At 46.3% G+C, this 21,600-nt stretch overlaps 1 protein-coding gene across 3 annotated transcripts in view; it reads left to right on the plus strand.

The window, feature by feature from the left end:
• The window catches only part of LOC141156404 (EF-hand calcium-binding domain-containing protein 6-like), a 320,593-nt gene that overhangs the window by 194,859 nt on the left and 104,134 nt on the right, over positions 1 to 21,600 (plus strand). For all 3 annotated transcript variants that reach the window (XM_073642612.1, XM_073642606.1, XM_073642599.1), the window contains one exon: positions 18,984 to 19,094. In XM_073642612.1, the coding sequence (XP_073498713.1) occupies positions 18,984 to 19,094 (111 nt within the window). The remainder of the gene's footprint in view (positions 1 to 18,983; positions 19,095 to 21,600) is intronic.

Consider the following 21,600-nt stretch of genomic DNA (forward strand, 5'->3'; position numbering starts at 1 on the left):
TGGTGATTCCACAAATGAACTCTTGAAGCATGCCTGTTCATTGGAAGCCATTCCAGGTGAATAAATCTGGTCATCAGAGTAAAAGGGGGGTACTATGAGGAATCTAATGTTTAATACATATTATTGTTTGTTTCTCACGTGTTTCTTTACTCCATGTTCCCTTGTGTTTCCTTTGTGATTTTTATGCCTTCAGTTTTAGGCTATGTGCCCACGATGCAGAAATGCTCAGGATTTTTTCCTGAGCGTTTCTGCATCTCCCTGGCAGAAAAAACGCATGCGGATTGTACATGCGGATTGTACATGTGTTTTTCCTGCCAGGGACATGCGGAAATGAAGCGTTCTTCACATGCATTTCCGCATGCGGGTTATCAAGTGCTTTCCAAGCGATTTTAGCATCACTTGGAAAGTGCTTGTCAACTTGGTCACACTATATAAATCCGTGCAAGCGGCATGGATTTATATAGTGTGACCGTAAAAGAATGGTAAAAAATAAATCTATACTTACCTTCTGATGGCCCCCGGAGTCTTGATTCGATGCTTCTCGGCTTGCCGGCAGCTCGCGGTACACTACACTGAAGGACTTGCCGTCACATGACTATGACGTCAGCGCATGTATTTCAGTCCATCGCGAGCTGCCGGCAAGTGAAGACGAGCGCAGCGGGGGCCATCAGAAGGTAAATATAATATTTATTTTTTATTTTATTCTTTTTTTTACAGGTTCTATGGTACCCGGGTCCGGAGGAGAGTCTCCTGTCCTCCACACCCAGGTACCATCCCCACATTGAAACGCTTGGATTCCGTATGTACAGATGCAGTGATGCGGAATCCAAGCGTTCCAATCAAAGTCAATGGCGGAGAAAACGCAGCGCTTCCGCAAAATAATTGGTAGTGCTGCGTTTTTTTCCGCAATGATAATCCGCAGCGGAAATTTCCACAGCATGTGCACAGCACATGCGGATTATCATTGGGGAACATGGCAGGCCTTCTACCATGCGCTGGAGTAGAGGTGGGGAGCAGCTCAGCCAGTTACATCCGTATCAGTTTATCAGTACAAAGTTTTGACTGTTTTTGAGCATTTGACCAATATTTTACTACATTCTTGGGAAGCATGCAATAAATTATAGACGTTCTGATATATTTATTTGTGTAATAACAATATCACCCAGTACAATATTGTGGGTGTTTATATTTTTCTTTATTTTCCTATTTACAATTAATATTATTTTATTGCCCTTATATTTATAGATACATAAGATATATGATATTATATAGATGTTCGCAAGGACCTTTTTTAAATTGACTCTATATTTATACCTGAATTGATTTAAATTAATATAATCATGGCTTAGCTGGCTCCTCCCATTTTTAATATTTTAATCTTGTCTTTTATGTGTTTGTTTTTTATTGTGGCCTTTTTTATTAATAAAATAACTTTGTTTAATATTCAATAATTGTTTTTGCCTTTTTTTGGAATACTTTGTTTTGATATATACAGTATTTATGATATTCTGTGGCATTTGTTAGGTGAATATGTAGAAATATTATAGATACTTTACTCTAACATAGGCTATATATGAATCTATAATGTGCGCATTCCAATAAAAACAAAGGAAACCATTACATTAGCAGGTGTGTCCAAACATTTGACTGATTCTGTATATGTGTTTAGGAGATTGCACCCAAAGACATTACTTAGAAGGCTCACATACACCGGGTTCTACTGCTTGCTTGGTTATGTTGTAAGTCCCATTGATTTTAGATGGAGGTGTTGCATATTTTTGGTAAGGCATTCTCGCTTCTCCACTGTTATGTGAATACATCATAAAAGTCTTTGATGGGGATAATCCTTTTAATGCACTAAAAAAATATGTGCTTGGATATTTTCTTGAGTTGTTTGAAGTTTTCTTTTTTCTTTCTTTTTTTTTGTATTATTTTTGCTAGAAATGTTGCTCATCAGCAACTGGACTTTCCAGATGTAAGTGCATTTAGAAAACATCACCATGAATTACCTTAACCCTAATTCCAATACCAGCTCTCCTACTGTGTCACAGTAATGAGATAAATACATATTCAGTGATTTTATATTCAGTAATTAATAGTCATATATCACTATACAGACATTTTCCTCTTTCATATCATCATCATACTTATGAAATTTTATCCCCGCAGCAGGCATATTACATGTATTGCTTGCATTTCCAAGTGCACCAAAGTTTTTTTTCAGCAGATATATTATTGTGTTTAACCCAGAACTTGATATTTCTAAGTATTTGCACCCCCTCCTTCATCATCTTCCCCTGCTGCTCCTGTGCCTTCCTCTACACTGTCTCACAACCTCTGTCATCTTGATTCCCACTATTGTCTCCTAATCCCATCATTGTCTCAATGTTCCATCACTGTCTCCCATTCAGCCCTCATGCATAACAACCATTGTAGGAGTGTGGACGACTGACATAAAAATGAAAGTTTTATAGGGATGCTGTGGTCATTCATAGTAAAGCCTGTTGTATGTTAAGTACATGTCTGACTAGTTTCCTAGTTCAGCTGCCCTAATGCCACCAGTGAACGGGACACCTTGAATATGCATAGATACAGGAACAAATAGCTGTGGGAGACTGGCATGGTTCCCTAATGGCTCAACCAATAGCACAATTTGAGCTTGTAAAATGTATGTCTTGCATGAATATATATATATATATATATATATATATATATATATATATATATATATATATATATGACGTGCCCCCTGGGCCTGTGCTGTGCAGGGGGATACCCGGAGCCGGATCGCTGGGGGTTGTAGTTCTCCGTGGCGGTGACCCGGTCCGTGCCCAGGGCGGTCAAACCAGTGGCGGTCTTAAGTAATAACAATGTCCGACTACGCCACCCGTGGATTGCGGTCAGTGGGGACCGCCGCTGCGCTGCCGACCGCTGAGGCTGATGTTGTTTGCGCAGCCGAGTATGGGATAACTCCCCACGGGAGAAGTATTGCCTCAGGGCAACTAATGTGGATGATGGGAGTGATGGTGTGAGCGTCCCAGTAGTAATGGTGCTGGTGCGGCGATGAAACACAGAGACGTGTGGTGCAGTTCAGGGTCTTTACTGTTGGTATAAAGCAGACCCTCCCGGGAGTACTGGTTAGCAGTAGGGGCCTAGTCAGTCTGTGAGCAAGCAGGATCTCCCCTGGCCAGATGGAGTTGTAGGCCTCCCCGACTATCTGCACTCTTTCCTGGCTACCTTGCTCTATGCGGGTAGAAGTAGCCCACGTCCCTGAGTATACCATGTGGTGCTCACCCGTATGGCCGGTAACTTGGGGCCTTCCGTTAGCCTTCGCTTCACGACGGCGGTGCTGGTCCCTTGCTTGTGACCGTGCCTTCGGGTTTCTAAGGCCAGAGGACATGGAATCCCCTGCCGGTTGGATTCTGCTGCTGGACCTGGATGTCCCCACAGCCTCGGACTCCGTGTCCGGGTTAGTGTCTTCAGCCAAGGCGAGCTTTCTAGCTTCCAGCCTCTGGCACTCGCTCCTGCTCCTACAGAGCTCTTGTTGTAACTTTCCCTTTGTCTGCTGTCCTCCAGACCTGACTGCGTCTCTGTCTGGGACTTCACTCACTAATCCCGCCCCAGACCCAGTTTATAAGGGCAGATTCCTCCCCTCCCAGGTCTGGGTGGGCCGTGTTGCATGCTTAGGGCTCCTGACCAGAGAAACCTCCCACTTGCTCTCAGACATAATATCTCTATTACTGTGGTAACCAGACCCCTGGGGTGCCACATTCCCCCCTAGTAAATTTTAGTACTCCGGGACTAAACACATTTTTTAAAGAAACATAAATACAGGGTATGACAATAATACAATAACATATTTACAAGAAGCTTTAGTTCTGTAAAGATCACGGCGTGTCCGCAACCGGGTGTCCATATCACCCAAGGTGAAGTTTTAAGCGAAGTAGGGAACCTGTCCAAAGCAAACCCCTTGCGTTGGCCCTGGGCATGGCTGCAAGGCTGGAGCTAACTACTTTGGGTCGCAAGTAGGCCACGCCAAACAGGTTTTCTCTTCCGCGGCCGTCTTCGCAAGAGGCACCAAGGTGCAACTATCTACAAGCATTGTTCCGGTTATCCAGTGTCCATAACCTGTTAGTCCAAATAAATCTGCAGGGTAACTGAGAAACATAATTAATAACAGGCAACAAACATAAACCATAAATATTTTCAAGAAACAGGTAAATTCACAGTGCATTAGTTTAGATTCTCCAGCGAGCGGGCATTTGACCTCTAGTGACTCTAGTGGACCTAAGGAGCTCACTATCTGGTCCTGCACTACAGGGTGTAGGAGGTGTTATGGGTAAGCTGGGCAGCTGTCTGCGCACTCTTTGGCTCACTAGGGGAACGGCAGGCTCACTACTAGCAGAGGGTTGATTCTCCTGGTCTGCTGGTGTGGATTCTTCTGCCTCCTGGGCTGGCTGCTCTTCCAGCTGTACTTGGTCTTCTGTAGGCACTTGAGGGGCTGGCTGGAGAAAGGTGAGGACGGGCACCACGATAGCGTTGTTTACTTGTGTCCAGGACCGGGGAAAGTCTCCGAGTACGGTGCTGATCATTTCCTCCTTTTCCTCTACGGGTTGAGGGTCTTCCTGATCTTCATCCGTGCTTTGCAACTTCTCGGGGCACTTTTTTCAGGTGGTCTCTGGAGACAGTGGCTGTGGTCTCTCCTCCATCCTTGCTGATGACGTACACCTTTGGATTATTGTGGCTTGAGGGCAGTACGGTGTACGGGTCCTTTTCCCATTGGTCGTCCAACTTATGGAGCCGCCTTTTTCTTTTCAAGACCTGCTCTCCAGGTACCAGGGGAACAGCGGGAGCATGTTGGTTATAAGTCCTCTCCTGCCTTTCTCTTGATTGACAGAGACTTCGCTCGACGCTCTCTTGTACTTTCCGGTACTGCTGCTGCCGTTCTGTATCCCAGTCAGTCTCTGGAGAGGTGTCCTCGGGTATCAGGACTCCCATATCCAGGTCAACAGGCAGCTTACCAGGTCTTGCTCGCATTAGGTAAGCCGGGGTACAGTTGGTGGAGCCTACCGGGATGTGGTTATACAAGTCCACCAGATCGGGCAGTTTCTCAGGCCACAGACTGCGTTCTTCCAGGGGCAATGTTTTTAGCAGATCTATCACCACCTGGTTCATCTTCTCGCAGAGTCCATTGGTTTGGGGGTGATAGGGTGTTGTTCTTATCTTCTTGCAGCCATACAGGTTGCAAAACTCCTGGAAGACCTCCGCTTTAAAGGCTGGTCCTTGGTCCGTCAGCACTTGGTCCGGGTACCCGTGTGGGTGGCAGAAGTGCAGCTGGAAGGCTCTAGCTGCTGTTTGTGCTGTTAAGTCTTTGACGGGGACCACCACTAGGAATCGGGAGTAGTGATCCACGATGGTTAGGGCGTAGACATACCCGCTTCTGCTTGGAGCCAGTTTAACATGGTCCAGAGCGACCAGTTCCAGCGGCTGCCTGGTGATGATGGGCTGCAGGGGAGTCCTCTGGCTGGCACGGTCCCTTCTTCTTAGATTGCACGGGCCACAGTCTCTACACCATCTCTCAATGGCTCCTCTCATGCCTATCCAGTAGAACCGTTCACACAGCAGGAACTCCAGCTTCTTCCATCCGAAGTGCCCTGCCCCATTGTGGTAGGCCTCCAGCACCATAGCTGCGTCCCGTCTCGGTACCACCACCTGCCAGATCAGCTCATGTGTCCGGGAATTGACCATTCTGTGGCACAACTTCTCCTTGTAGAGGAACAGTCTGCTCTTCTCCGTCCACAGTTGCTTGGTCTCTTCCGGAGCGTCTGGGTCTAGGCGGGCGTCAGCCTGGGTCTGCATTTCCTTCACCAGACGGACTGCGGGGTCACTGTCTTGCGTCTCCGCCCAGTTGTAGTGGGGTAAGGGGTTGAACGTAGCGGATCACTGGCCCCTTACACGGTGGGAATACTGGGTAATCCCATGACGGTGAAATGCAGGGAGTTCGATCTCTTCCAATTCTTCTGGATCCTCACCTTCGTCCAGTAGGTTTGGCATCCTGGACAGGGCGTCCGCGTTGGTATTGGAGCGTCCTGCCCGGTATTTGATCGTGAACTCAAAATTGGACAGGCGGGCTATCCATCTCTGCTCCTTGGCACCCAGTCTTGCAGTGTCCAGATGTGTCAACGGGTTGTTGTCCTTGTACACGGTGAACCTGGAAGAGGCAAGGTAATGCTTAAAACGTTCGGTTACTGCCCACACCACTGCCAGGAACTCTAGCTTGAACGAGCTGTAATTCTCCGGGTTTCTTTCCGTAGGTCGCAGTTTTCGGCTGGCGTAAGCAATTACCCGTTCTCTCCCCTGCTGGATCTGGGACAGTACGGCTCCTAGCCCGATGTTGCTTGCGTCCGTGTAGAGGATAAAGGGCTGGCTGTAATCAGGGTACGCCAGGATTTCATCCCCCGTGAGGGCCATCTTCAGCTGGCGGAACGACTCCTCTTCCAGCTTTTCCCATTTGAAGGGTGGCTTCTGGTTTTTGGCCTTCCTGGACTGGCCTATCAGGAGGTCCTGCATAGGAGCTGCCTTCTTGGTAAAACCGGGAATGAATCTTCGGTAGTAGCCTACCAACCCGAGGAACTGCCGCACTTCCTTTATGCTGGATGGTCTTGGCCAGTCCTTAATCACGGTGATCTTGTCAGGGTCGGGGGCTACTCCGTCAGCACTCACCACGTGTCCCAGGTACTGTACCTTTGGCTTCAGTAGATGACACTTTGAGGGTTTTACCTTTAGGCCATAGTTTGCCAGGGCTTCAAACACTTCTGTCAGGTGTTCCAGATGGTCCTCATAGGTCTTGGAATAAACGATGACGTCGTCCAGGTATAATAGGACCGTCTCGAAGTTCCGGTGTCCCAGACAGCATTCCATCAACCGTTGGAAGGTTCCTGGTGTGTTGCAGAGCCCGAACGGCATACAGTTAAATTCGCTGAGTCCCATCGGGGTGGTGAATGCGGTCTTCTCCCGGTCCGCCTCTGCTACAGGAACCTGCCAGTACCCGCTAGTGAGATCCAAAGTAGAGAAGAAGTTAGCAGATTTTAATGCAGCTAAGGACTCTTCTATCCTTGGTAACGGGTACGCATCTTTGTGTGTGATACGGTTGACCTTCCTGTAGTCTACACACATCCTCATGGTGTTGTCTTTCTTTTTCACTAAGACTAGTGGAGCTGCCCAGGGGCTACAGCTGTCCCTAATTACCCCAGCCTCCTTCATGTCTTTTAGCATCCCCTTGGCGTGTTGATAGTGTGCAGGGGGTACGGGTCGGTATCTCTCCTTTATGGGAGGATGGTCTCCCGTGGGGATGTGATGTTCTACCCCCTTTACTCGCCCGAAGTCTAGCGGGTGTTTACTAAACACTCTCTCGTACTCTTGAACCACCCGATAGACTCTCTGTTTTTGGTGTGAGGGAGTGGAGTCAGTACCCAAATGCAGTTGCTGACACCAGTCCTCCAGTGGTTTCTTAGAGCCGTTACCTTCCTCTGGTTGAGATGGAGGCAAGGGTTCCACGGCCTGTACAGAATTCTGGTTTATGGTGAACAATTTGGCTAGCGTGGCATACCGGGGCAGGTATACTTCTCTCTCCCCGATATTGATGATGCGGACGGGCACCCTCCCATGGCGTACATCGACCACCCCCCGTGCTGTCAAAATGGTGGGCTTACTGTCTGAGTAGACGGGTTCTACCATTGCTTGGTAGTCTCTACCTCTTAGACCAATAGCTGCCCGGCACCAAATCATCATCTCACTTTTCGGGGGCATGGCAATAGGGAACGGGTCACACATTCTCACGCTACCTATCTCACCACCAGATAGTTCCACTTGTTGCCGCTTCATCAGTGCCCGGAACTCTTTTTGGAGCACACGCTGCTGGCAGGAACTGGCGTTCTTGGCAACCTGCTGCAAAATAAGAATCACCTCTGCAAGACAGTTTTCGATTACATTAGTACCTAGGGTTACTTTTGGGTGACTCTCGCGACGGTCAATGTCCACAATGATCAGTCCTTGTGCCAGCAGTTCAACTTTACCGACCTTGATGGTCACTTCCTTAAATCCTATCTGTGGCACGGGCTGACCATTGCTGGCGATAATGCTCAGGTCGTCATCTGGGTAGCGGGTTATGTCCGAGTCATTCCAGTACCGCTTGAAGAGCACGTACGGGATGGTGGTGACCTGTGACCCGGTGTCTAGTAGGGCACTCATAGGAATGCCATCCAGTACCACAGGCAAGACCGGACGTCCCCCTACGTATTTTTCACGCCAGTTCGATGGGCCTGATGATCTTATGCCATGGGGTTGGCCCTCTACCCCAGGTTGTGCCCATTTAAATGACAGTACCTTGCCATATGTCCGGGTTGATTGCAGCGGCGGCAGATGGGTCGTCCGTCCTCATTGTATCTGTCGCTGGGTGTTCCTCTGGCCGGTGGGGTCCTCTTCAGTCGGCGCCACGGGACGTCCTCCGGTCCGGATGCCAGCTGGATCTTTCCTGGAGAAGAGACCTGTAAAGACTGCACAGTTCTGGTTAGCGCGGCAACGCTTTTAGTCAGCTCTTGGACCTGATGGTGCAGGTCTGTAGCCGGGTCACTGTTTAAAGCCTGCGCATCAGCTCCCACAGGCCCTGCAGACAAGGGCGCCGTCTCCTGGTGGTAAGTGATAGCAGGGCGTCTGTGGGTCACAGCGCCACCTGGTGCTGGTTCTCGGAGCACCCGGATGGCTCTGTCCTTGAACTGTGCAAAGTCCAGGTCAGGGTCCTGTAAGGCCATTGTCCGCAACTGGGTTCGGTGGGCATTGCACAGTAGACCCTCAATAAATTGTTCAGTCAACAGCTTGTCTTCATTTCCCACGCTGTCAGGGTCTGCCTGCTTAATGGCTCTCAGGGCCTCTTGTAGGTTTAGAGCATAGTCCCTTATACTTTCATGTGCCCGTTGTTTGCACCCGTAAAATCTCAGTTTTATCTCGGCTGAGGTTCGGGTATCAAATGTGTCTTTCAGCCGGGCTAGTATTTCTCTGACAGTCCTCTTCTTCCCAGGTGACAAGGACTTTACCTCCCTTTGGGCTGCCCCGATTAACTGGGCCACCAGGATGCTCACTTTTTGCTCTTCTGTGAGGGGGTATACCTGGAAGAGGCTATCAAGTCTTTCCCTAAAGTCACTCAGGGTATGTGACTCTCCTGAGTACTGGGGTAGCCAAGTTGCCCCCGGGATATAGGGCATGGTGAATGGCATGACTGCTGCAGCGGTTGCGCTGGCGGTGGCTGTGGCAGTGGAGCTCCCCTTGGTGTCCGACATCCTCTTTCCCCCCTAGTGGACCGTGGCCTACCTTGCGATGCTCTTCTTCCGTAGGCCGCGGCTCCGCAGTCAATCGTCGGGGTAGAGGACCTGGCGTCGCGCTCCGATGACGTCAGCGTCGCTCTTCCTCCCTTCCAGGACCTTGCGCAGCGTCAGAGCGTGGGGCGGAGCGTGGGGCGGAGCTTCGGATCTCGCGCGCTTTCGGCGTCCACGCCCCTCTTCTTCCCACGCGGCGTCCCGAAGATGGCGTCCGAAGGCGGGAAGCAGCTGCGGATGGCGGGAAGAAGGCAGAAGAAGGCGGGAAACGGTCCAAGATGGCGTCTGATGGCGGGAATCGGCTCCGGATGACGGGAAATGACTCCGGACGGCGGGAAACTTCACCACAGGTAAGTTCAAAAGTCTTTTTCAGGCACGCAGTACTCGGTGGTTGGGCACGAAATCCTGCCGACTACGCCAAAGTTGACGCGCCCCCTGGGCCTGTGCTGTGCAGGGGGATACCCGGAGCCGGATCGCTGGGGGTTGTAGTTCTCCGTGGCGGTGACCCGGTCCGTGCCCAGGGCGGTCAAACCAGTGGCGGTCTTAAGTAATAACAATGTCCGACTACGCCACCCGTGGATTGCGGTCAGTGGGGACCGCCGCTGCGCTGCCGACCGCTGAGGCTGATGTTGTTTGCGCAGCCGAGTATGGGATAACTCCCCACGGGAGAAGTATTGCCTCAGGGCAGCTAATGTGGATGATGGGAGTGATGGTGTGAGCGTCCCAGTAGTAATGGTGCTGGTGCGGCGATGAAACACAGAGACGTGTGGTGCAGTTCAGGGTCTTTACTGATGGTATAAAGCAGACCCTCCCGGGAGTACTGGTTAGCAGTAGGGGCCTGGTCAGTCTGTGAGCAAGCAGGATCTCCCCTGGCCAGGTGGAGTTGTAGGCCTCCCCGACTATCTGCACTCTTTCCTGGCTACCTTGCTCTATGCGGGTAGAAGTAGCCCACGTCCCTGAGTATACCGTGTGGTGCTCACCCGTATGGCCGGTGACTTGGGGCCTTCCGTTAGCCTTCACTTCACGATGGCGGTGCTGGTCCCTTGCTTGTGACTGTGCCTTCGGGTTTTTAAGGCCAGAGGACATGGAATCCCCTGCCGGTTGGATTCTGCTGCTGGACCTGGATGTCCCCACAGCCTCGGACTCCGTGTCCGGGTTAGTGTCTTCAGCCAAGGTGAGCTTTCTAGCTTCCAGCCTCTGGCACTCGCTCCTGCTCCTACAGAGCTCCTGTTGTAACTTTCCCTGTGTCTGCTGTCCTCCAGACCTGACTGCGTCTCTGTCTGGGACTTCACTCACTAATCCCGCCCCAGACCCAGTTTATAAGGGCAGATTCCTCCCCTCCCAGGTCTGGGTGGGCCGTGTTGCATGCTTAGGGCTCCTGACCAGAGAAACCTCCCACTTGCTCTCAGACATAATATCTCTATTACTGTGGTAACCAGACCCCTGGGGTGCCACATATGAATCTTACCATCTAGCTAATTATAGAATAATATTAATGTTGGTGTATAGAAACATACTGGTAGCCATTAGCAAAGTGCATGCTTGTTTTTTATGCTTGTTTTTATCTTATCAATCAGACAATCCAACTGTAGGCTCCGTTCACATGTCCATTTATGTTTTCCATTTCTTCTGTTTAGAACAGACCACCAGAACAGATATAGGTATTTAGCATCCCTTGCATTGCTTTCTCAAATGGAAGCAGAAAAGTCCCAATAATTTACAGGTGGAAAGGTGCCAACTATTTTTTCCGGACCATTTTGGGGGCTTTTGTGTGAAATTATGCCCAATTATGCGGGTATATCTCAGTTTTTTCTTTATTGTTCCAATACACATGACGCGCCCAGGGGATGGGGATGACTCGGCGCCCGGGCCTTGTTGTTCATTTTGGGGATGCCGCGGTGGCTCCCAGGGCCGTACCCTGGGGTCACTCTTAAAAGCAAGGAATAATAGGGGAAAGGTGTATGGGAGAGGGGAAGTTCGTGACGCCACCCGTGGTGTCTGGTGAGACTCACCAGCGCTGCTACAGTCCTCTGAGGCCGGTGGTCAGGCAGCTTAGTTGGTGTGGCTCCCCACAGGTGGAGCGGGGCCTCAGGGCAGAGTAGGAGAAGGGATGCAGGACAGAGGGGACACTCACAACAGTTCACTTCAGTACCTTTACTGGTGGTGTTTCAGGCACGATCCAGGGCACTGTAGGGTGAAGGGTGCATTTCAGAACTCTCCCCAGTGAGCGGGTGTGGGGCCTCCTGTTTCTTGCCTTTTCCTGAAAAGTTTATGACCTGACTGGAGCTAGGTCTAACTGGGTCTCTGTCTCGCACCGGCTGACCGGGTGGTAGGGCCTTCTGTTGGAGTTCACACTCCCTGGTCTCTTGGGCCTCAGTGACTCCTGACCCTGGTATAACAGTCATCTTTTGGTGTTCCTGGGACATGTAGTTTGCCAGGGGTTCCGGTTGTTTCTGCTGGTCCTAGAGATCCTTGCAGACACGGACCCGGTGTCCGGTAAAGCTTGTGGGGTGAGCTGGTTAAGCTCCTCTGCCCCCTTTTTAGCTCACTTACTCCACTTGCCTTCGGCCGCGCTCGGGGCCCTCACTAGGCTGCACACTGGCAGTAGGCCTCGCTACTCTTCACCGCTCTTATGGCGTCGGCACGTCTTAGGCTCACTGACTGAGCTTTATGAGTCTGAAATCTCTCTAGAGGGACTGGAACTACCTCTGTCCCCTGAGGAAATTGTTCTCTAGACTGCCCTGCCTAGCTCCACCTTCCCTTTTATATCCCTATCTGGGCTCCCTCTGGTGGTCTGAGGTGGAAGGTGGAGGTGTGTGTATGCTATGAGGGCCTCATGTGGAGGAATCCGTCCATGCACCCCTCTAGGATCTGTGGCACCAATGCACAGCAGGGCGCCACACACACAAAGGAAATAAACATGTGTATAACAGAACCTGTGTAATTGCAATAATTTTCTGGGAGAAATACTTAATTTTCTGGAACAATTTTAAGGGTGACATCACTTTCGGCTATGACTGTATGTCCAGACAGACTCCATATAATCAGTGCAGCCGTCAACTTTCGTTTGACACAGGAATGCACAAGAGGCTAATTCTGCATATTTGTTCATAAAACATTTGAAAAAACATAAATGTACATGTGAACGGAGCCTTACTCTTTTTTTTTTTAAAGTTACATACAATATTCCTCCTTTTAGCAATTTTGTAAGATTGATTTCACATTTCTGGCTAAATGAGAAAAATGGACAAGAAATATAAACGAGATGGAATGCTATCTATTATGATCCTTTTTCCCTTAAAAAGGTTGTCCCATAAATCAGTGTTCCCCAAATCTAGTACCCACCAACAGACCATGCTTTCAGAATTTCCTTAGGTGATAATTCTATCATCTGTGCAATTCTAAGGTAATCCTGAAAGCATGGTCTGTTGGTGGGACTTGAGGACTGGAGTTGGAGAACAGTATCATAAATGACTTAAATCTCATTTCCACAGCCAGCCAAGATGTGATCTGTAGCTTAGTGAGAGATGTGCCGGAGTCTCTCTCTGAATGGAGTGACTGGGGAGTCAGTCAGTCTGCTGGATGTAGCAGCAGACCAACAACAAGTATCACTGGTTGCTATGGACAATAGTTGTTTTGTTTGACCGAGCTGGGGCTATCTCAGCCGTGTAGTATACTGCTTAGTTAGCGCCCAGACAAGGGAAGGAATTTGTGTTTGAGTTTGTTTTGGTGCTGTGCAATCTGTGGAAAGTAATAAAAACTGTGTGAGTTTGGGCCAAAACTGCATTGTCTCTGTGAACACTACCTAAGGCTTAATGCCTACCAGAAGGGTTAAAAATAAATTATTTGCGTGAATAATTTATTTTAACTATTTGTTATATACATGTTTATTTCCTGTGTGTGTATTGGAACAACACAAAAAAACAGAAAAAAAGTCAAATTGGACATGATCTCACACAAAACCCCAAAAGTGGGCCAGACAAAATTGTTGACACCTTTCCAAAATTGTGGGTAAACAACTTTGTTTCAAGCATGTGATCCTCATTCAAATTCACCTGTGGCAAGTAACAGGTGTGGGCAATATGAAAATCACACCAGAAACCAGTTGAAAAGGGGAGAAGCAGATTCAATCTTTGCATTGTGTGTCTGTGTGTGCCAAACTAAGCATGGAGAACAGAAAGAGGACAAGAGAACTGTCTAAGGACTTGAGAATCAAAATTCTTGACAATCTCAACAATCTCAAGGTTACAAATCTATCTCCAGAGATCTTGATGTTCCTTTGTCCACGGTGCGCAACATAATCAAGAAGTTTACAACCCATGTTTCTGTAGCTAATCTCCCTGGACATGGATTGCAGAGAAAAATTGATGAAAGGTTGCAGCGAAGGATAGTCCGAATGGTGGATAAGTAGCCCCAATCAAGTTCCAAAGAAATTCAAGCTGTCCAGCAGGATCAGGGTGCATCATTGTCAGATCGAACTATCTGTCGACATTTGAATGAAATGAAACACTATGGCAGTAGAACCTGGAAGATCCCACTGCTGACACAGGAACGTAAAAAAGCTAGACTGCTGTTTGCCAAAATGTATGTGAGTAGGCCAAAATCCTTCTGGGAAAGCGTCTTCTGGACAGATGAAACCAAGATAGAGCTTTTGGATTGGCACATCATTCTACTGTTTACCAAAACAGAACAGTACAGACAGTCAAATATGGTGGAGGTTCTAAAATGTTTTGGGGTAGTTTTGCTGCCTCGGCACTGGGTGCCTTGCCTGTGTGCAAGACATCATGAAATCTGAAGATTACTATAGGATTTTGGGTCGCAATGCAGTGCCCAGTGTCAGAAAGCTTGGTTTTCATCCTTGGTCATGGGTCTTCCAGCAGGACAATGACCCCAAACATACTTCAAGAAGCACCCAGAAATTTATGGAAACAAAGTGCTGGAGAGTTCTGAAGTGGCCAGCAATGAGTCCGGATGTAAAACCATGTGGATAGATCTTAAAATTGCTGTTGGGAGAAATCAACCTTCAAATATGAGAGACCTGGAGCAGTTTCATAAGAAGAATGGTCCAAAATTCCAGCTGAGAGGTGTAAGAAGCTTGTTGATGGTTATAGGAAGTGATTGATTGCAGTTATTCATTCCAAATGGTGTGCAACTAAATGTTAAGTTGAGGGTGCCAACAATTTTTTCCGGCCCATTTTTAGGTTTTGTGTGAAATTATGTCCAATTTGCCTTCTTTCTGTTTATTTTTGTGTTGTTCCAACACACACAAAGGAAATAAACATGTGTATAACAAAATATGTGTAATTGCAATAATTTTCTGGGAAAAATACTATATATATATGTATATATATATATATAGAAAGAGAGAGAGAGAATAGAGAGAGATAAAATTGAGAAGGATTTGACATCATAGGACAAATATCATGAATAAGTTAAAACAGAGAACAAATGTTTACATGTTTACATTGATATAGGCAAACACAGAATATCAATAATGTGTGTTTGGAGTGATTGGTAGTGAGAATATGTAACCAATGCTCCATTCACTGACTATAGGAGTAGTGCCCGCTAGTGATGATCGAGCATGCTCGTTACTCGAGATTTACGAGCATGCTCGGGCGAGCACCTATTATCTTCAGAGTGCCCGGGGGTTAAGTTTTCGTCGCTCCGTGAACATGATTTGTGATTGTTTGACAGCTTTAATACATGTGAGGAATGCTGGAAAAACAGGCATTCCTCACATGTATTAAAGCTGTCAAACAATCGCAAATCATGTTCAGGGAGCTAAGAAAACTTAACGCCTGAGAACGCTGAAGATAATAGGTGCTCGCCAGAGCATGCTCGTAACTCTCGAGTAACGAGCATGCTCGATCATCACTAGTGCCCGCACATTGTTCTTACCACTCCATTCACACAGGAACAACCCCTTTAGCCACCACAATATTGATAGACAGTATACAAAATCATGTAACATGCTTTTTATGACTAAAACAAACTAAATTAAAGTTGGTGGCTGTCAAATTCAAAACAAAATGGGATACGACACTGTGTCTGCAATAGAGATAGCAGCAGTAATGCTTTTGGGATTACGTGCCCAATAACACAGGACAGCCCTGTTTGTGCCTCATTGTCAGAGCTATTTTCCCTTGTCATTGCAATTGCATATAAAAAAATAATTAAAAAGTGAAAAAGAAACCAATAATAATAAAACAAACATATAAACAATGAATTAAACCATAACAAACTCCCTCTGCCCACCTGCATTGTCCAAAGTGCCTGCTCTAACTTTTTAGAAAAGAAGAAAAAAAAACATAACAGTGGACAAAACTGAGTTAGGCTGTATTCACATATAGCATAAATAGGGCTTTTTTTTCTACTGCCTTTTATCGCATGTTTTCTGCAGGTGTCAGGACCAAAATAATAATCTTCTCTGATTATTGTAGTATTGCTGCATTTGTCTTATGTTTTCCCCTTTATTTGATGCATTTTTGATGCAGATTTGAAGCAGCATTTTTGCAATGTGTTTTTTTTTTTTTTTTATAGAAAAGCTTTGATTCTGCACTTAAAAACGCAACTGTGTTTTCTGCATGTGTTTTATCTACATGTGTTTTTTCAGACTCCCCATAGAATCTTATAGAGAAACTACACAACAGTATCTTTAAATGTACAGTGGGCAGGAGTTTTCATGTAATCATATTCACTTTGTTTGGACAATTAAACGCAGCATATTTTCTGTACAAAAAAATGCATAATTTACGCTACGTGGGAACATGGCCTTATACAGGTTTGTAGAATAGATATTATACTTGCACTGATCAAATGCAGAAAGATTTAATTTTGACTTCAGATTGTCAGCAAGAGGAGATAAAATAGTGGGAGAAGTCCTGCACATTATTTCTTTACTTTATTTTTGGCCCCCTTCTTATACGTAAGTGGTCATGTGCCAACACAGGGAGGAGGTGGAGTGCTCTCCAGTGTGTCAGTTCCAGGGTCGGCAACAGCACCCAGCATACCCGGGGGAGTGCCGGGACCCAGATGGACTAGGGGAACACTCTGCCCAACTTGAAACATCTGCCATTCATTTGCAATGTATGTATGTGCACAACTGTTTTCTCTCCATCCAAGAACATCAGTCCAATTATGCTAATCAGACTTTGATCATAGTTTGATCAGTTTTATCATAGTGCGATATGATTTTCTCGGAGGTAGAGAGAAAAAAATAAAGTTTCTCCATTTCCTCCATGCATTCAGCCCATAAATGTCATCAGAGTGCGGTCCAATTTTTTTGATGGACCCATAGGCTTGAATGGGTGAGTGCCATCCGATTTTTCGGAGGCAAATCGTACATGCTGCGATTGTTTCAGACATGTGCGCGGCTCCATAGAATAACATGGGTGCGAGTGCTATCCGTCAAAACCACAGGTAGCACTTATTCGATTTATACGGTTGTGTGTACGAGCCCTACATAGCCATCACTCGAGTCTATCTGCTGCAGTCAGAGCTTGCTCTTAGATGCCACTATCAATCATGATAGTGACATTCAAGAGGTTAGTAATGGGGGAAGGTGTTCCTCCTAACACCGATCGACCTCCCCAGAACATGATCTTGGGGTACTGAAGGCACTGACATGGCAGTCAGGGGGGCATACTGAGGGCCTCTGTGTTTGATCTGTCTGACATAGGTGATAGGTAATTTTACAATACACTGAGCATTACAGTATTGTAGCGTATTGTACAAGTGATAACGTGTTCTCTGGTTCCAGAACCTTAAATTTCCATAAATGTAAATAGAATGTAAAAAAAAGCATATTTGGTGTCACACTGTGTATAACTGATCTAAGTAATAAAATATATCGTAATATTTAGAGAAAGAGAGAAAATTCCAAAGTTTGGGTCCCTATTGTTTTCAATGGGGTTCGGGTTCTGGGTCAAGTTCAGATACACTTCTGGTACCCAAACCAAACTTTAGACTAAAATCCGGGTCCGGAAACAGAAGTGGACTTACCAAAAAAGTAGGACAGCTGTAGAGCTTCCTAAAATAAATCATATTAATAAATTAAATTAATTTCAGTTTGAAACACATCCGAACCACTATTTATTAGGATGGGTCCTGTTTTTTAGGGGAGCAAAACAGCTGTGCGTTATTTAATTTAATGTTATTATTGGAATTACTATCTAGATAGTATAACTATCTATCTAGTTATTATCTGGAATTACTAGGACATTATGGTAACTTTTGGGATTGCAAAGAATTTCATATTCCTTGGCGTTTGATTAGTAGACATGTCAGTGAGAAACCTTTCATAGATCCAACAGGTCTATGAAGCAAAACGAAGAAAAAGCTTAAAAAAACCATCTGCTACTATTTTCCTGTAGGTTCTTTTACATATCTAAGATAATAAAATATTAAAGGTTTTCATAATCTGTGTAGATTTTACCTTCCCAGTTATTTTACTTTTTACACTTGCCCAACTCTTGCCCACATATCAGCGCTTGGAGTCCAAGCAGATGTCCTTCATACTAATCGTCTGCGTTCTTAATATCTTCATGTTGCCGAAATGTGGGTTTGTGATGCTAAATATTACTTCTCTTCATTTCATACGTCTCTAAAGGTTAATGCATTTAACCCCTGAAGAGCTGTGTGCGCCGATATAATTGCATTAAGTATATTACCATATTTTATTGTGAAGGGCTATATACCCTGTATGTACTTTATGGGGACAGAAAGAATTGCCTTTTATATGCTAATCGGCTGTGATATACATAACTTTACAGGACATTTAAGTAAGTGGCCTATTTAGTCCTGAGAAAGACATTTATGTCTGAAGCCATGACAGGGAATCTTTCTGTATTTTTACAAAGCTCTATTTTATTTACATAAATCTGTCAAAGTGATGAACAGTCTGCAGGATGAGCTGAATGGTTACTTTTGGCATAGCGTTCTTTACCCTTGCGACAAGTAAAGGAACTTTCTACTATTCCCATCCCCTCTGCAACCTTCTTCCATCAGAAGTCGGCTGCCCATTATCAGCCTCTCCACATAATGAATGAAGCCTTGTTCATCATTATTTTCTTAAATCATCCTGATTTATTCCTGTGTTTTAGGGATTATGCTTAAATTGTGCTCCGGGGGGAAGAAAACACTTATTTGCTCTTGAATACATACACCCACTTTTGGAATATATGCATGCAAGGTTTCTTAAGAGCTTTTTACAATATGCTTTCCAAATTCACTCCTTTTTCTCATGAAAAGCAATGTTTTTGTACATTTCCTTTCATGCTAACCAGGGCGAGTGAAAAGCCTTTTGAAGTGCTTGCTTGTTTAAGCAATATCACTGTTTTAGCCTAATGAATAAAGCCTTACAGATGGGACAATCCGACATGGCTCTGGATGCTGGTATCTCATCTGGCCAAGCTCTCCGTCAGGGTTTTGGGTTTGAAATTCTTTCACTGCTGAAAAACCTGATTAACCTTTTGATATTCACGTGTGTGCTCTGGCTGGCAAGGGGTAATGAGGTGACAAAGAGTTAATGGCAACCATATGCTTGGATTATTGAGGGTGCCTGCAAGCCAAACCAGCTCTGTGATTGACTGGCACTAACTTCTGTTCCAGGTTCGGTGTGGAGATTACTGATGAAGACTTTGAGCAGCTACTTGACAGAATCCCCCTTGACGAGGATGGGAATGTCAGATACCCTAACTTCATGGCAATGTTCGATTCTCGGTAATTAATATCTTCTGTTGATCTATTCATTGCAGGCAGTTTGTGCTTAGAATACGTCCACCACAAGCATTGCTATATACAATACTCCATTTACAACCATTCTTGAAGCATAGGCTGTCCATTTAAATGTGATATATTGCAAACTTTTAAGACCTTATAGTACCATTTTAATAAAATATAATCAGAGTAAAGTTGAACTTTGTAATTACTTCCAGAATTTTATGAATAAATTGACAAATTGGTGTTACTTTTCAACTCGTCACTAGATTGTGTTCCTACACAGTCTGGTACCATCAACAATGATAAAACAGTGTCAGAGTGTCTACTGTAGAAAGATATCCCACGAATAAGGAGAATAAGGAGAGATCTGCAAAAAGATTTGCACTACCATGGTCCTACATCTACTTTGATACTCTGTGGCAGCCAGACCAGGGCAGTGTGAACTTCCTCAGCTGCCACTCGAATGCCAAAATCCTGGGCGCCTTTTATGATACCTAAGCCTCATGCAATGTCATAATTTCACGTAGACCTAGTGATTGCAAGAGGCACCTCAGATGTTGGCTTTCCAGTGCCGGCCAAGAAGTTCTCAATGGCTTGGTCCGGCTGCCAGAGAGTGCCAAAATAAATCCTGGACCTGGTTGGGTTCTGTCAATCTCGTTGCATCTCTACCCAGAAGCAATAACAGAGAATAACAAAGAAATTGTACAATGCAGAAAAATTCATATATAACGTAGATACCAGGTCTGTTTAACCATACATCTATGGAATATTAAAAGTATATACCATGGAGAACAGGATCCCCTTACTATAGATCTTCAGTCTTGATCGCCAGTGGTGGTACTTCCAGAGTTATCAAAACAGTGAAGCAAGCTAGGTGGGAGAACTCATTTAAAAGTAACCTGTCAGGAGATTCATGCTGACCAAACCATGGCAGCATGAACCACAGCCTGTCTACACAATTGCAGCCAAGTATATTTTTGTCTTAAACCCTACAGCCGTAAACAGGGCTGGCTCCAGGTTTTTGTGGGCCCTGGGCGAAAGAGTCTCAGTGGGCCCCTTTAACACATACCACGATTCATGATGCACAGATACCGCAGAGAAATATATATATATATATATATATATATATATATAGTACAATGCCGAAGATTTCACTTCTTACATTACATGAGCGATATCTATTGTAAATTCCACAATAGCTCAGAAACCGGCGAATCGCTCCACAGAATACTGGCCCCCATAAAATGCTCCATACAGGATACTGGCCCCATATAACGCTTCATACAGGATACTGGCCCCCATATAACGCTCCATACAGGATACTGGCCCCCATATAACGCTCCATACAGAATACTGACCCCCATATAACGCTCCATACAGAATACTGGCCCCCATATAACGTTCCATGCAGGCTTTCCCCCCTTTATTATGCCCCATGCAGGCTGTTCCCCCCCATATAATGCCCCATGCAGGATGTCACCCCCCCTTATAATGCCCCATGAAGGATGTCACCCCCCCCTTATAATGCCCCATGCAGGATGTCACCCCCCCTTATAATGCCCCATGCATTATGTCACCCCCTCTTATAATGCCCCATGCATTATGTCACCCCCCTTATAATGCCCCATGCAGGATGTCACCCCCCTTATAATGCCCCATGCGTTATGTCACCCCCCTTATAATGCCCCATGCAGGATGTCACCTCTCCCGCCATATAATGCCCTATGCAGGATGTCACTCCCCCCCTTTTAATGCCCCATTCAGGATGTCACTTCCCCCCCTTTTAATGCCCCATGCAGGATGTCACCCCCCCCTTTTAATGCCCCATAAAGGATGTCACAACCCCTCCCCTTTAATGCCCCATGCAGGATGTCACAACCCCCCCCTTTAATTCCCCATGCAGGATGTCACACCCCCTCCTTTATAATGCCCCATGCAGGATGTCACCCCCCCTCCCTTATAATGCCCTATGCAGGATGTCACCCCCCCCTTTTAATGCCCCATACAGGATGTCACACCTGCCCTCTTATAATGCCCCATACAGGATGTCACACATGCCCCCTCCCTTATAATGCCCCATGCAGGATGTCATACCCCCCTCCCTTATAATGCCCCATGCAGGATGTCACCTCCCCTTTTAATGCCCCATACAGGATGTCACACACCCCCTCCCTTATAATGCCCCATGCAGGATGTCACCCCCCCCTTTTAATGCCCCATGCATGATGTCACCCCCCCTTATAATGCCCCATGCAGGATTTCACACACCTTCTTTTAATGCCCCATGCAGGATGTCACACACACCACCCTTATAATGCCCCATGCAGGATGTCACCCCCCCTCCCTTTTAATGCCCCATGCAGGATGTCACCCCCCCTCCCTTTTAATGCCCCATGCAGGGTATCACACACACCCTCCTCCCTTATAATACCCCCATGCCTCCATACATTAAAAAAAATCAAATACCTCACTCCTCACCTGCTGCCGCTGCTCTGGACTCCAGCGT

The sequence above is a fragment of the Phyllobates terribilis genome, unplaced genomic scaffold (assembly GCF_046119375.1).
Source record: "Phyllobates terribilis strain yellow unplaced genomic scaffold, ASM4611937v1 Scaffold_1__5_contigs__length_1240528914, whole genome shotgun sequence".
NCBI classification, from domain to species: domain Eukaryota; kingdom Metazoa; phylum Chordata; class Amphibia; order Anura; family Dendrobatidae; genus Phyllobates; species Phyllobates terribilis.